The sequence below is a fragment of the Pleurodeles waltl genome, chromosome 9, assembly GCF_031143425.1.
Source record: "Pleurodeles waltl isolate 20211129_DDA chromosome 9, aPleWal1.hap1.20221129, whole genome shotgun sequence".
Lineage (NCBI taxonomy): Eukaryota > Metazoa > Chordata > Amphibia > Caudata > Salamandridae > Pleurodeles > Pleurodeles waltl.
Window position 1 is genome coordinate 1155181172 of NC_090448.1, and position 14527 is coordinate 1155195698.

Sequence of the window (14527 nt, forward strand, 5' to 3'; positions counted from 1 at the left end):
ATCAGTAATGAAGATAATTAGAATTAGGTAAAGATAAACAAGCGCGTATTATTAGTTGATCATTAAAAAGTGACACCCAACTATTATAACTGAACCTTTGTCAGCTTGGACTAAGGTATACAGGTTTGCAGTAGCACATCATGCTTAGACCAAAAGATATCTGTTACCATACAGGGAACAGTTGCTGCTTATTAATCTGAGAATGGCTATGAAGCCATTCGCAAACAATATGAAGTCCACCTTTCACAGAGAGAAACATTATTTACTAATGTCGAAAGGGAAAGATGACTGCCTAACTATCCAGGAGCAAGCAGCCTAATAAATTCACCCCAAGATCTGACCGAGCAATCCTAGATAGAGAATCTAAAGAACCACAAACCTACACCCAGGGATCTGCAGGACTCCGTCAACAAAGTAAACTCTCAAGTTTGTGGTTCTCACATTAGGAAATAACTGAACAAGTATGGTTTTTATGGAAGGTTAGTCCCCTTTCCCTCAAAAAGAACAATACTGCAAACTTATTTTTGTAAAAATGCACCTTAACCACAAAAGCTTAGCCGAAAGTGGATCAAGCAACAGGACAATGCTCCAGAAAATTCTCCAACAGAATGGCTACAAGGAAAACAATCAGGATTTCGTAATGTGAAAGTTAATGTCCAGAACTCAACCACATTGAGATGGTATGGAAAGAACTAAAAAGAACCTGCTTAAATGAGTACCATCAAACACTACCAAGCCTAGGCATTTTTGTAAGGATGAATGGTGCCGGATTCCTCTTAGGTGAAGTAAAAGACTGCTAAAGTCTGAGGGGAACTGTTTATTTTATCAGATGCATTCACTGTTTCACACAACACTAGTAGAGGTTAGCTATTTTTTTGTGTAATAAATAATGACAGTGTGAACATTGTGTGTTGTCAGGAGCCAAGATTTAGCCACATTTAGGAATTTGTGAGGTCTTCATGAAGGTCACCTATGTGTTACACAAAACAACAGAAGCGGTGCATGGTGAAGGTTTCTATGATGTCAATGTAAATAATCAGGGCTTTTTCGGATAAAATTTTACCTTTCATAAAGTCAACATTCATACACCTGAGCCTGGGACAGCCAATGTTTGATCAGAATATTTTTTTCATTGTTACATAAAAGGTCATCAGTGCATAACTGGCTATAGGTAGCCAATTTGCTACACAGAATCATAGGCAATAATTTAATTTTCATTACTCTAAATGTGGGATCTAATGAGGAACCATACAGACTTTTTTAATTCGGTTTCTAAGTACAACTTTATTTCTTGAAAGACATGTTTAACAGTTATCAAACTAGGTCAGAAGATGAAATCCCTTCTAAATAACTGTACTTGGTGCAGAACTGAATCAGATTATCCCTGATCAGTCAGTACACCTTTCTTGTTATTTACTTACCAAATTTTAACAAGTTTGTTTTTTAAATATGTTAACTTTATGATTGTTTTTCGTATTATATGCATATAATCCAGTCAACACATAATTTACTAATTTAAAGGACCCGGAAAGGAGCTGAAAGCACACCAGGCAAAAAATGTGACTGTGAAACATAGAATTTGTTCCATTATGAAGACAAAATAACGAGACACCGAAAACACTAATAATATTTTGCGAGAATGCATGACTCAAAATAGGTGTGCAGACTTTGAGAATTGGTCTTGGATGAACAGATACCTATTCATTTGGAAAAAGGGAAACCAACATGCTGGATAACAGATGCTAACATTTCAAAGTGGTCAAAACTCAAGATAATCCGATCGCAATTTTGTTATTAAGGAAAAGAAAAAATATAAACAAATACCCCTAGCATTCGTTCCCCATCCCAAGCAAGTCTGGGGAATAGCGACAATATACTATACAAGATATCATGCAGCAGAAATCGGCTTGGTTGTATATACTTGATTTGTGGTTCTTGGGTAAATAGTAAAAGAGAAAATAATGAAAAGTAAAAAAACATCAAACAGTAAAAATATTGAAATGTCTCTATATCTAATTATACTCCAAAAACTGTAGGGTACACTGTGGGGAGTGTGAGCCGGAGATTCCTCAACCGAAAGGGAATTAAAGGAAGTCTCCTATGTTGTGAAGCCCAGATGGGGAAAGACAGCTAAGCAACAAACAAGCCGTCTTGCCAGGGTGCCTGCTGCCTGAAACAAATGTAAATGTGTGCATTTCTTAATATGTGAATGTAAGGCCTGCTTGGAAGCTGGTATTGTCCGTGATTGATGGAGTCACCGTAAGCTTTATGATGACAAAGATTTATTCTTTTTGGAGAGGTATTGTAAGGGTGTTACCAGCCACGCTATGGGGTGCGTGCTTTTTTTTAATAGACACTTAAAAAATAGTTTTCACTTGGTACATCCTTATTGTACATTACTAAAATCTATATTTTGAAAGCACTTTTTTATCTTAAACCTAAATATTATTGCACAAAGTTTGGCAGCCTATCTTATACAGTCTGTAATGCAAGAGTTAAATAATAACACACAAATTCAAAGTGTTTTCTGTCACAGGCTGTGACCTCGTAGCACTAAAAATAGACCAGTCTCTCTTCTCCACTACACCAACAGGCATTTAATTCTGTGGCTTTCTAGTTACACACACAAGCAACTGCAGAGATCGCATTAACCAATAGATGCTTCATAAGGAAAAATAGTGCATTTCCTACTGATTCACTGAACTGGCATTTATTTTTCATTTAAGGTGTGTTATTTTTTATACAGTTGCCTGTGATCAACTTAATATTTACAGAATATTTTGTGCTTTTTTATGACATCTTTGACCCTGCGACTGCGCTCACTGACCACACTGCTCTCAGGATCATAGTTCCCATTCTTGTTTAATGAATTTTGACTACTGGAAAGATTATATACACACGTCTGGTCGGGATACCCGGGCAATGTCATAACTGTGCATCTTTTTGTTGTATTTTTTATTTTACAAACTATTATAATCACTGTACAAATCTTGACAGAAAATGATACTTTCAAAGACATTTAGCTAAACCTGCCAACACGTTTCATGCCTCTTAACATGCCTTTTCTTCAGACAAATCATTACAATTCATGAGAATTGATCTAAAATATGTAAACAAATTTCATATTTCAATTAAAAAAAAGCATCAAAAACGCTTCTCAGTGGTGAATTTTAATGCAAAGGCAACTCACAGTTTTATCTGTATTCTGGGTTAAACTGAGTAAAATCTTAGTGGCTGCTTAAAATATTTAAGGGGTTTATTTACAAGCCCCATGCGCTACTGGTGCATCACATTTTGCGACAAACTGCAGCGCATGGTGCAGGCCCATATCTACAAGGCCACACAAAGCCACTTTGCGTGGCTTTTCATTGCCTTGTAGATATGGTGTAAGGCAACTCAGCGCAAGTCGCTGTATTGCCTTACACTGCGTCAGGGAGGCGTTGAGGTGGATTTTCCCACACAACACCTATGGGTTTTGACGCATTTCCAGATTTACAAGGCATTGTTAACCGGGGAATGTGTCAACATCTTACGCAGGTCTATTTAAATATCACTTGCCACTAGTCAATGCATGTGAAAGAGAAGTATCAGTACAACAAGTGGCAACTAACAACATAGGATGAGACTAGCCACAACGCAGGACGAGAGAGGAGCAAACAACAGAGCACAGCGGGACAGGTAAGGGCATGCAACAACACAGTTGGGTGGAATGGAAGGGGCAACAATAACACGGAAAGAGGTGGGAGGGCCAAACAAAGAAAGGCACAGGAGTGGGGCAAGACGCAACACAGAGAGGGACAAGGCTGGGTGGGGGCAAGCAACAACACAGAGTGGGACGAGAGTAGAAGCACGAGGAAGACTGTCTAGAAACACGTTCACTCGTATGGAGTGCTTCAATTAAAGGAAACAATTAGTTCAGAAAGCATGTACAGTTGAAGAACTCAAGTATTTGCGTCATACTCGAGCGGGTGGGGGGGACAAGCCCTTGAAGAGGAATTGAAGCCAACATGCGCTGGCCAAAGAGAAGCAAGGAAATGAGAGGGACCGTGGTGCCTACCAGTGGCAAATAATGGGGGTGGGGGGGAGGCCATTGTAAGCTAATAAAATGTCTTTCAAGCAGCAGTGCATGCACCATCTCAGGTGAGAAGTAAAAACTTTGTGCGTGAAGACTAAAATTCCATCCTGTGGGAAGGGAAGCCAGTGCAACTTGTGACCGAGTGGAATTTCCTAAGGTTGAGAATCCTGTTGGCTGCTGTATTCTGAATTAACTGTAACTTTGCTATGGTTTTGACAGAAGGCACAGGATACAGGGCATTACAGTAATTAAGCCTTTCTCAAATAAAGGCGTTAAAAATCTGAATCCTATGGTGGGGTAAAAACAGAAATATTACGTGTTTCAGGACTCGGGAGAAAGCAGAGTTGGCCACTGATGGAACTCCACTGCCTTTCCTCGTGGGCCCGGGTCATCTTCACAACCAGCTACATCACTTATAAAGCTAGCGCGGACAGCATTCCCGCTTCTCCTGCAAATAAGCTCTGCATCTCTGGTGGATCTCGGCACACTCACAGCTAGGACACCATCAGACTGTAGAGTAAGAAGTGTGAAAAAGATAACAAAAAGACAGCTTGCCTTTTCCATCTATGTACCAGGACCTGGAACAACATCCCAGTATCCATCAGGACCACCCCAGTGTTGCTCCACCTTAGGACACAGTTGAAGACTCACTTCTTTAAAGAAAACTACACCAAAGTGCATTGACCATTCACAATCCGGCTTCCTCTCCTATTACTTGTTGACATTATGCTCGTCTTTGGCCATGTACAGCGCTCCATAGCCGTTTGGCTACATTTGCGCTATACAAATACAGTATACATTCATGCAGACAATTAACCTATGTTCCAATCTTAAATTTTGGTAACAGCACACTTCCACATTTTTCAGGACTGCTGTAGGTATGAGATTTTGGCTACAACAGAAGAATATTTATTGAAAAGGGGTCAGAATCTCTGTTTTCTTCCTATTCAATTTTAGCTGATTTGAGGTCAATCATTGTTGTACACTCACTAAACATGGAGTCAAAGAAACTGAGATGGAGAAACAGAGGTAGGAAGGGGATCCACTGTGAGGGGAATATATGAGTCATCAGCATAAATGTATGATGAAAAATCCTGCAACAGAACAAGGGAAGCCACAGGAACAATATGAAGATTAAGATGTGGTGGGGAGAGTACCGACCCCTGAGGAAACCCCCATATGACCTGCTGTGCTCTGAAAAGAAGGAACCAATTCTGACATCCATGGACTGTTTGGTTAAAAAGTTTTACAGCCACAGTGACACTGTATCCTGGATACCAAAGGACCAATGGTGTTGAAGCAGGAACTGATGGTCCACAATGTCAAAGAGAGCTGAAAGGTCTAAAAGCACCAGCACTGAGGAAACAACCCTCACAACAATGGAGATCATCTAAAACCGCTGTCACAACTCCTGCGATACAACCAGCATGGGACCCAGCTTGTAAGGGGTGCAGAAGATTTTGAGATTCAATCAAATGATGTATTTGATTAAACAATGCATGTCCAGGCAGCTTAGCCAGACAGGGAAGCTGAGGAATCGGCCTGTAATTTTTACAACGATCTGTCAAGCTTCTTTAATAATGGCACGACTTGTTTTTTCTTTAAATCATTCGGAAGAATATCTCATTTCAGTGAAGCTCTGATGATGGAAGCAAGGAACAGTTCAGAGCAGTGGTTCCCAACCCCTAGGGGTCTGCGAAGCCTCCTCAGGGGGTCTGTGACTGGTTAGAAAATTAACTGATCAATAAAGTGTATATAAAAAAGTAGCAAAATGTACAATTGAAAACTTTAAAATGTACTGTAAATGTCAAGGAATGTGACAGTGGGGGCTAAAAATTAAATTAGTATTCTCAAATTGATTTGTGGGAGCAAAGCAGGTGCATCAAACAGAATACAATATGGACGACGTGTCGCTTCAACTGAATTTAAAAAAGCTCTAACCTTCCTCTTAAAATTAACATTTTAACTTTTTTATTTCATTTGTTTGCAAATTAAAATATGTTTTTATTTGCGTATGTGTTTGATGGAATGCTTGTGTCTGTATTTTTGGTGTATTGTTTTGCTGTTCAAATCATTGACAATGTTTGTGCCTGGGTCCCCGGCTTCCAGTAATCACTCAGTAGGGGGTGTCCCCTGATGCCAATAATGATTCAGTGGGGGTTCCCAGGTTCCAGTAATGATAAAGTGGGGGTCCAAAGAAGTCAAAAGGGTTGGGAACCACTGGTTTAGAGGGTGAAATATCGGTGCTGGCACCAATGCCTTTGCTGCACCTTTCTGTCATCAAATTCAACATTGTAGGGAGCAGCCAGAATGTTCCACGTTTTTGTTTCTTACTCCACCAAACCACATTTTGGATATGGGGTGAAGCCAAAGGATGCACACAACATTAGTGGGAGGAATCAAGCACCACTTTCTAAGAATTTAAGTGGGTTTGATACCTTCAAATTTCAGACCCAGTAGTCATTAAACACAGACCTGAACTGAGACCCTGTTGGGCCCTATAGTCATGTTCTTAACTGTGATGGCAAAAACAATGATTGAGTGTTAGCTATTTCCAGGATGTTCTGTTCCTATATTTTGTTGTGTATCATATTACTTTTGTATTGTGCAGAATTCAACTCCAGCTGTTTATAATGGACCACGAGTGAGAGCTCTCGAGTTGAGGCGGAAGGCAGTGGCATTTGCTCCCAGTTCCTGTCAGGGAGTCAAAAAGGTGTCCACAACACATGGTCATCCAATCAGTGGCCTCTCTTCAGAGCACACAGAGGAATGGTCATGTACTCCAGTTGTAAATGTGAATCTCTGCAAATGTGTGTGATAGAGATACACAATTGTCAAGGTGAAAGTTCATTAAAATGCAGAGCTTACAGGTGAGTGGGTGTGTTGTGTATTTAAGGGGTGGTGAAGTGAAAGAAATGGGAGGAAGTGCATTCAGGAGAGAGCGAAAAGAGTGCTGAAGAGGAAAGATATAGAGTTGGACACGATGTGCAGAAAAAAAGGTCTCCAAGTCTATAAGAGAGGACATGACAGGGTTGATTGAGACGCTGAAGACCACTTGACTGAGACGCTGAAGACACTTTCACAGCCCTCGGTAATGTTTAATTCACAGTCTCACAATTTCAGAATAGAAACATGTTCAATAATTATTTATTATTTTCAATAAAATTATTGTTGCCCCGCATTTACCTTAAATAGCAAGCAATCATTCATAAAGTCAATAGTTTTAGGGTGTATGTCAGCTGTTGTATTATATATCTGGATGCAATAACAGAAAGCTGAGAGGAACCAAAATACTTGTTGGGTGGCACACTGTGGAAATTGCAGAAATTTAGTTTAAGTGTTTAAGCCACGTCCTTAATTACATGGGCCATGTCCCTTTTAGAGCCCCCCACCAACTCACTTTTTTCATCCCACATTATGCCTTACCCCTTTCACCAGACCAAGAGAAGACTGGTGGAGGATGGTGGATGGTTAACAGGGTGAGGCAAAGGCCTTTTTCACCTTTACCACTGGGAAAGTATGCACTGACTCCCCACCCCAAACAAAATCCATCTAGGCCCAGTAAATGAGATGCTTCACTTCCAAACATCTGGAGTGCCCTGAAGGACTGAGCATATCCTGGAACCCCTAGAAGATGAAGCCAGCTGACAGTGACTTGCCCAACAATCCTCATTTGAACTTCAAAGACGTACTTGGATCTTCGAAGGACTGCACCTGTAGGTGAAATGGCACTGCTTTTTGCCTGGCCTAAGGTTATGAGAGGCACAATCCCCTATTTCCACTGCAAGAAGAATAAATAACTCAACCCCCCCTTCACTGACCCACAGAAGTCCTTGTTAAATGGACACTGAACTTTGAGACCATCTTCTTTTGAAAACCAGAAATTTCCTTTTTTGCAGGTCCTTAATCGCAGTTCCTTTCTTGGTGGCGTTTTCTTTTTTGGGGGTGGGGGGTTGTTGGCAGGTTTTGAGCTGCCTGTGATCAAGACACTGACATATAGGGGGTCATTCTGACCCCCGCGGGCGGCGGGAGCCGCCCACCTGGAGGGAGCTGCCATATGGCCGCTCCGCGGTCGAAAGACCGCAGAGGCCATTCTGGCTTTCCCACTGGGCTGGCAGGCGACCGCCAGAAGGCCGCCCGCCAGCCCAGCGGGAAACCCCTCCCCACGAGGAAGCCGGCTCCGAATGGAGCCGGCGGAGTGGGTATGTGCGACGGGTGCAGTGGCACCCGTCGCGTATTTCAGTGTCTGCAAAGCAGACACTGAAATACAAAGTGGGGCCCTCTTACGGGGGCCCCTGCAGTGCCCATGCCATTGGCACTGCAGGGCCCCCCAGGGGCCCCACAACACCCCATACCGCCATCCTGTTCCTGGCGGGCGACCCGCCAGGAACAGGATGGCGGTATGGGGTGTCAGAATCCCCATGGAGGATTCTGCAGGACAGCGGAAAACCGGCGGGAGACCGCCGGTTTTCCTGTTCTGACCGCGGCTGAACCGCCGCGGTCAGAATGTCCTGAGGAGCACCGCCAGCCTGTTGGCGGTGCTCCCGCATCCCCGGCCCCAGCGGTCCTTGACCGCCGGGGTCGGAATGACCCCCATAATCCCTTGCACGCAGGGCCGTTTATATTCTAGGCCAAAAGGCATCTGCATCATACCACAATTGATACATCTGTAGCAGCCTGACACCTTGAAGCATTCAGAAACCCTACCCATAGTAAAGAAGCGAGGCTCAATGGGTTCCGGGGATCACTCAGGATCTCTGGCCCACAGGATAATGCTGTACATAGGCACCAATGTTGCTTTAATTATATTGCTTTACAAGGAGCACATATGCACCATGGTGATGTTTGAGGTTTCATCTAGGCAACACAAGGACCTGGTCCCTGCAACCAACCTAGAAACAAAAACTTTTTTAAAAAGTATATCTTTGACTGGAGGGCTTACTGGGTGTGATCACTGTGTCATACTGCTTCTAAGGACCAAACCTTGTTCCAGCTTCTGCAGTAAATCTTGGCTGGTCAACATATTGTATATAAAGAGAAACCTAGTGAGCCAACTGGAGGGTAAAAGTATCTAATGCTCTGAGACACCAGCAGTAAGTAACAACAGCACTCCTCTTGCCTTCCAGGTGATGCAGCCAGTGACCGCTGGCTACCTCAGGACACAGGGAAGGGTTGTAAATCACCCCTCCCACAGCACTTAACTAGACCAAGCTCGGTGCATCCTGTGGGAAGATCTAAGACCGACTAAAAATATACGTACGAGTTGCTCCCTATATGCAATTTACTCACAGTGTGTATTGTTTATGGTTTATAAATGTAAAAATGAACTCCGAACATGATGCTTTTCTAAACCTTATCAATCACAGGAAGTGTGGAGTCAGTCATTCCCGCCCGTGAGCGGCAGAGAGCGAAAAGCAAAAAATCTGTATGGAGAAGTGTACAATACCGTCAGCCATTTTATGACACACTTGGAGAAACATGCAGTCACCCAGTGCGGCTACGTCTTCTCTATTGATGAGGCAAAAACCATCATTTGCAAATATTTTTACAAACAGCTCCACATTTTAGACGCTAATGCACGAGGTCGTGATTTTTTTATTTTTGCATCGACGTTTTATTTATTCTACTGCAAAAAAAGGCCGATGTTTCTGTCTTTCGGAAGTAGTATTTTCAGAATGGGCGAATCCAGGGTACATCAATGGCCCGGTGAAATAATGTTTGATGAATTCATATTCTTAAAATCGTTTTTCCAATTTTGCCTTCCGCATTTTTCTTGTATCCGGATAAAACAACCCCATAGTCCAGATGAGTTTTTTTTTTTTTTTACAACCCCAGTGCCAGATATAGCCAGGCCGCGGAGGTGGCCTGTTTGTGCAGCTCCTCGGCGCTCTCCCCTCCCCCCCTGGCATGACTCACCCCTGGAGTGCTTTCAGAGCTACGGCGAGGCCGAAATCTGATGCACCTCATCCTTTCCAGGCCTGCGAAGGCAGGAAGGCTCGGCTTCCACAGCCCGACAAAAACACATTTGTCTTGGAGCCTCCGGAGGCCTGGGAGTGGCCGTGTCCAGCGCACTTCCGCTTGTCTCTCCCCCACCCTCTGATAACGAGGTCTTTTTGTGAATGCCTGTCTGCGGAGCACGCGCTGTGCCGCCTTGTGAATGGACACGGCAGGTATTTTATGAATGGAAGGAGGGGGTCACGTGACGCCCACAGCCTCCCTGGGCTGCAGCTTCTCCTTCCCCACATGAGCGGGTGTCAACAAGGCGGGGGAGGCCCTTCCCCTCCCCGGGCCCCCTCCCTGCCCACGGACGCGAGCTGACCCTCCCACGCCCCCCCCCCCCCCCCCCCCCGGACGCTCGGTTATGTTTTTTTTTTTCATGAATGAACACCGTGGCATGCAAATTGCAGCGATTCACAAAAAAATAACATGGCGGATCTGCCTGCAGTCGCTTGTTCCTCTCTGTACACCGATGCAGACACACAGCTCCCCCCTCGGTGGTTATTTAAAAGGATGTTCATTATATAACCCCGCCCCCTCGGTGGCTGTGCGAAAGGTAAAGAAATAAAATGGACACATCGATAATGAAACAGGAAATTCATTCACTTCCGAGGAGACGGTCTGTGTAAAGCATATCCCTGCGCCTCCTGTCTGCACCAATCCTGCACGGTTTAAATTCTCTTTCACAGGGGCGAATTAAAATGGGATTTCTTTCGAAAGCAGGATACAAAAAAAAACAAAATCAACGCGAATCACTCGGTTAAATGGAAAGTGTATTTTAACACGACTACAAAACGCAATTCTATCAGCCTTAAACATAATTCTACACACATAATGTATAACACTCTCTTTAGGCTTTACTAATAACGGTGGAGTGATTTAGAGGGGGAAAAACAAAATATATATATATATATATAACCTCCTGACAGTCGCTAGTAGGTAGTTATAGTTAGTACCATGTTTCCATAAAAAAATATTCAATATATATATATATATATATATATATATATATATATATGTTCCCCAAGTGTACACTTCATACAGCTGTCACACGAAATCTAAATTTGCAACTACTGAGACTAGACACCCAACGGCGAGATTTGCATTTTTTTAAGAAAGAATTAAAACAAATATGCACCCTGCTTACTAGGACATAGAGACTTAGATACTTTCAAACACAAAATGCCCAGCACACGCTCGATTTCAGCATCCGGAGTAACATCTCATTCGTGCCGACTGTGACATTCACGCGCTGCCTGGCAGGATGCGTGGGTTTGCACCCACGGGCAAATGAAAAAGCCCTTTGTGCAGCGCCGCAAAAACCTAGGCATTTTGTTGGGGTGTTGTGGCCACCGAACGCGCTCCTTGGTTACCAAAAACTATCTTCGGACGTTACATTTAATCAGAAGGCACACGCCAGGCCCGTGATGTCCTGAAAAAATGCAACATGACCCCGTCCAATGTCATCACACTTGGAGCACGTCCGGTTCAGCCGCAGCAACGGGTCAGCACGCCGCTGGAATGCAGGCCTACTTGAAATGCTAACCACGGCCTGGAGACCTGCAGGTGATGCTGTGCTTTGGGGCCTGCAGAGGACATCCATGCAGCAGGCCGCTGCATGGTTCCTGCCACAAACTAGCCATCCACCCATCTACCAACCACGAAAATACACAGAAAAGGCAGCCAGGCATCCACGGATTAGCAAGACGGCGCTCGTCAGAGGGAACAACATGGCTGCACTGCCCTATTCTTGACGGCTACGTGGATGCAAACGTGGGCGTGAAAGCAAATCACCGTGGGTGAGCAATGAGTGGGCCCGTTGCATACACAGCTGCCTAACAAGGGCACTGCGTGTTAAGGGAGTTACTGGGTGTGCACTAGGCCACCCTACCAGCCCACAGCCGCAAGATCCCCAAATCGCCTCTGGCTACCTTCAGGTTCGCGTCAGGCCTGGAGGCGAGAACATCACTAGACGCCTGGTGGCACGGGGTGACCACCTCCCTCCCAGAGTTTGTGTAAGTGCCAGCGAGGGGACGACGGCTGGCTAACTCCGATGCAACAACTCTTTGGCATTCCCCCATCGTTAGGATGGTATTGGGAAACCCCACACAGATCCCCCTGTATCTTCTGCCGGGGCATCCCTTCACTGACCCAGCAAGGTCATGCGGCTACTTCCACCGGCGTGAGAAGATGCAGGTTTCAATCTCCCATGGCTCATGCAACGCTCTAACAGGAATTCGTGGGTGAAGATCCCCCCAGCAACCTACCAGTGTGGTAGGGGTTGGTCTGATCATGAAAGCTGCATGCTTACAGATTAGAATTGTGAATCCCTTGACGAAAGCCCTAGATGAAAGCCTTCACGGACTTTTCACAGGCCTTGGCTCGAGTCGATATGAAGCCACTGTGTTCATAGGCTGTATACCGGATACAAGTAGCTCTTGTAGGCACCGTGCCATCTGACCAGTGCCCCAGCCGGATGGGACTGCACCCGTGTATTACAATCTGTAAACAGAATGCCGGCAAGAATGGCTAGTTAGACATCAACACGCTCAATCCAAAAACCATGGTTGCTTCTACCTTAGCATTGAGGCACAAGGCACTGAATCTGGGACACTCGGCCAGACCCAACACTTTACACCCCACGTAACACCACCACTGCAATATATCACTTGTGGTAACAGGACGCCAGCAGACATGCTTTCCAAGGCCCCAGCAGCTCAATGCAGGGAGCACTTTACCAATCAGTAGAAAGGGGACTTGTTTACCAGTGTGGCACCATAGACCTTTGCTCCAACCTATGGAGAACATTAACTGATGACTGGCCGGACATCCTTCCTCAACACATTAGTGGACTGATGCTAGGAAAGCGTGGCTGGATATCCGCCCCACTGCATGCAGCACGTCAACAGATGGGGATGCGAGTGAACAATCTAGCATCAGTCATGCACGGCCAAACATCTGCACCACAGGCTAGACGCCCCTGTTCCAATGCACGGGCTTGTACGACAAATTCATGGAGCAGTGAGGTTACTCTAAATGCCACCGATCAATGGTGGCGAGAACATCTGCCTGGCCAGGCGCCCGGGATCCGGTGCATGGTCCAGCCTGGCGCATGTGATGGCTGGCGAGGCAGGCTTCAGTACTTGTGGCCCACTAGCCAGGAACAGGAGAGCCTGGCTGGGCGCCTCCGCTCCAATGAAGGAAACATGTAAACACAACAGTTTGAAGGCTGAAGGCTGCCCCAGCGCAGTGAGACTGTTCACGGGGCGATATAAGGAATGCACGCACTCTGCACGGGATGCATAGGTTACATACGTGCACCCACTGCACATATCATGTTATCAGTGGCTCCGGTTTGAACCCGGCCTAGCGTCCTGGGCGAGGAAAGCTTATCACAGCGATCTATGCGCGTAGTCATGCGCTGCATAATGCCTCAGAAACCCAAGCAAGCAACATCTGGATCCCCTGATACTCAAAACATAGGGGCTGCGGAGAGGCGAGGGCGCACGCATTCTTGTGCGCTAGGAATGCGGCGCTGCACGGTGACCAGCACATGCACGCGTCCTCACAACAAGGAATGCAGCGCTGCATGTCTCCCCGGGTCACGATTTCACCCAGACATGCATGCGGACTTCTGGAATGAGCGTTAACCCCTCCCCTGCCCCAGTGCATGCGCCCCCCACACACGGGGCGCTGTCAGGAAAGAGCCCCAGCACTCTCGGCGCCTCTTTAAAATCAGGACCGGCTATGCAAGGGTCCCCGGGCAGGTCGTACCCCCACACCCCGCAAGCACCACCGCCCCCCACAAGCCCCCGGCTGGATGTGGCACTCACTCGTTGGTAGAAGCCGCCGTCTCCTCGCTCATTTTTCTCTCACCGGGATCCGGCCTGGGGCAGAGCGTGGGAGGCCCCACCCGCCCGAAAACCCATCGTGGGGCAAAGACAAATAATGCGGAAAAAAAGAGCCAGCGGGCCGAGCCCCCTCCAGGGGAAGCGGCAATCCCAAATCCAGAGGCTGCACCCCGGTGCGTGGAGCAGGGAGGCCGGCACCCCCTGCAGCCAGAGCCCGGCTCTCTAGGGCGCCGAAGGGGCGAGGCTGGGGCCGCCCGCGCCGGCTGCACCGGCCGTCCAGCGCCGCATCCCTCCAGGCTCGGAGCGCAGATCCCGACGGGGCAGGAGACGCGAGGCCCGAGCGCCGAGCCCAAGACACTGAGCGCAGCGGGAGGAGGGACGCGGCAGGGAGAGCCAGGCGAGGGGGCGCGTCAGCGCCCGAGAGGGAGGGAGGGAGAGGGAGGGGAAGCGGGAGAAGGGATGTGGGGCCGGCGGCAGGAAGCAGAGGAAGAGGGCACGCCGACAAATGGTAGGGGAGAAAAGCGGCAGAGAAGAGGGGCAGTGGAGAGGGCGAGGAAGAGAAAGGTGTGATAGAAGAAGGGGGCGGGGGGGGCAGGAGAGGATG

The 14527-nt window shown here is 46.4% G+C and overlaps 1 protein-coding gene across 2 annotated transcripts in view; it reads right to left on the minus strand.

Annotated features, from left to right (window-relative positions):
- The window catches only part of SPRED1 (sprouty related EVH1 domain containing 1), a 252830-nt gene extending 238431 nt beyond the window's left edge, over positions 1 to 14399 (minus strand). For both annotated transcript variants that reach the window (XM_069209011.1, XM_069209010.1), the window contains exon 1: positions 13906 to 14399. In XM_069209011.1, coding sequence (XP_069065112.1) covers positions 13906 to 13937 — 32 coding nt within the window. In that variant the 5' untranslated portion in view covers positions 13938 to 14399. The remainder of the gene's footprint in view (positions 1 to 13905) is intronic.
- Positions 14400 to 14527: the final 128 nt, after the last annotated feature.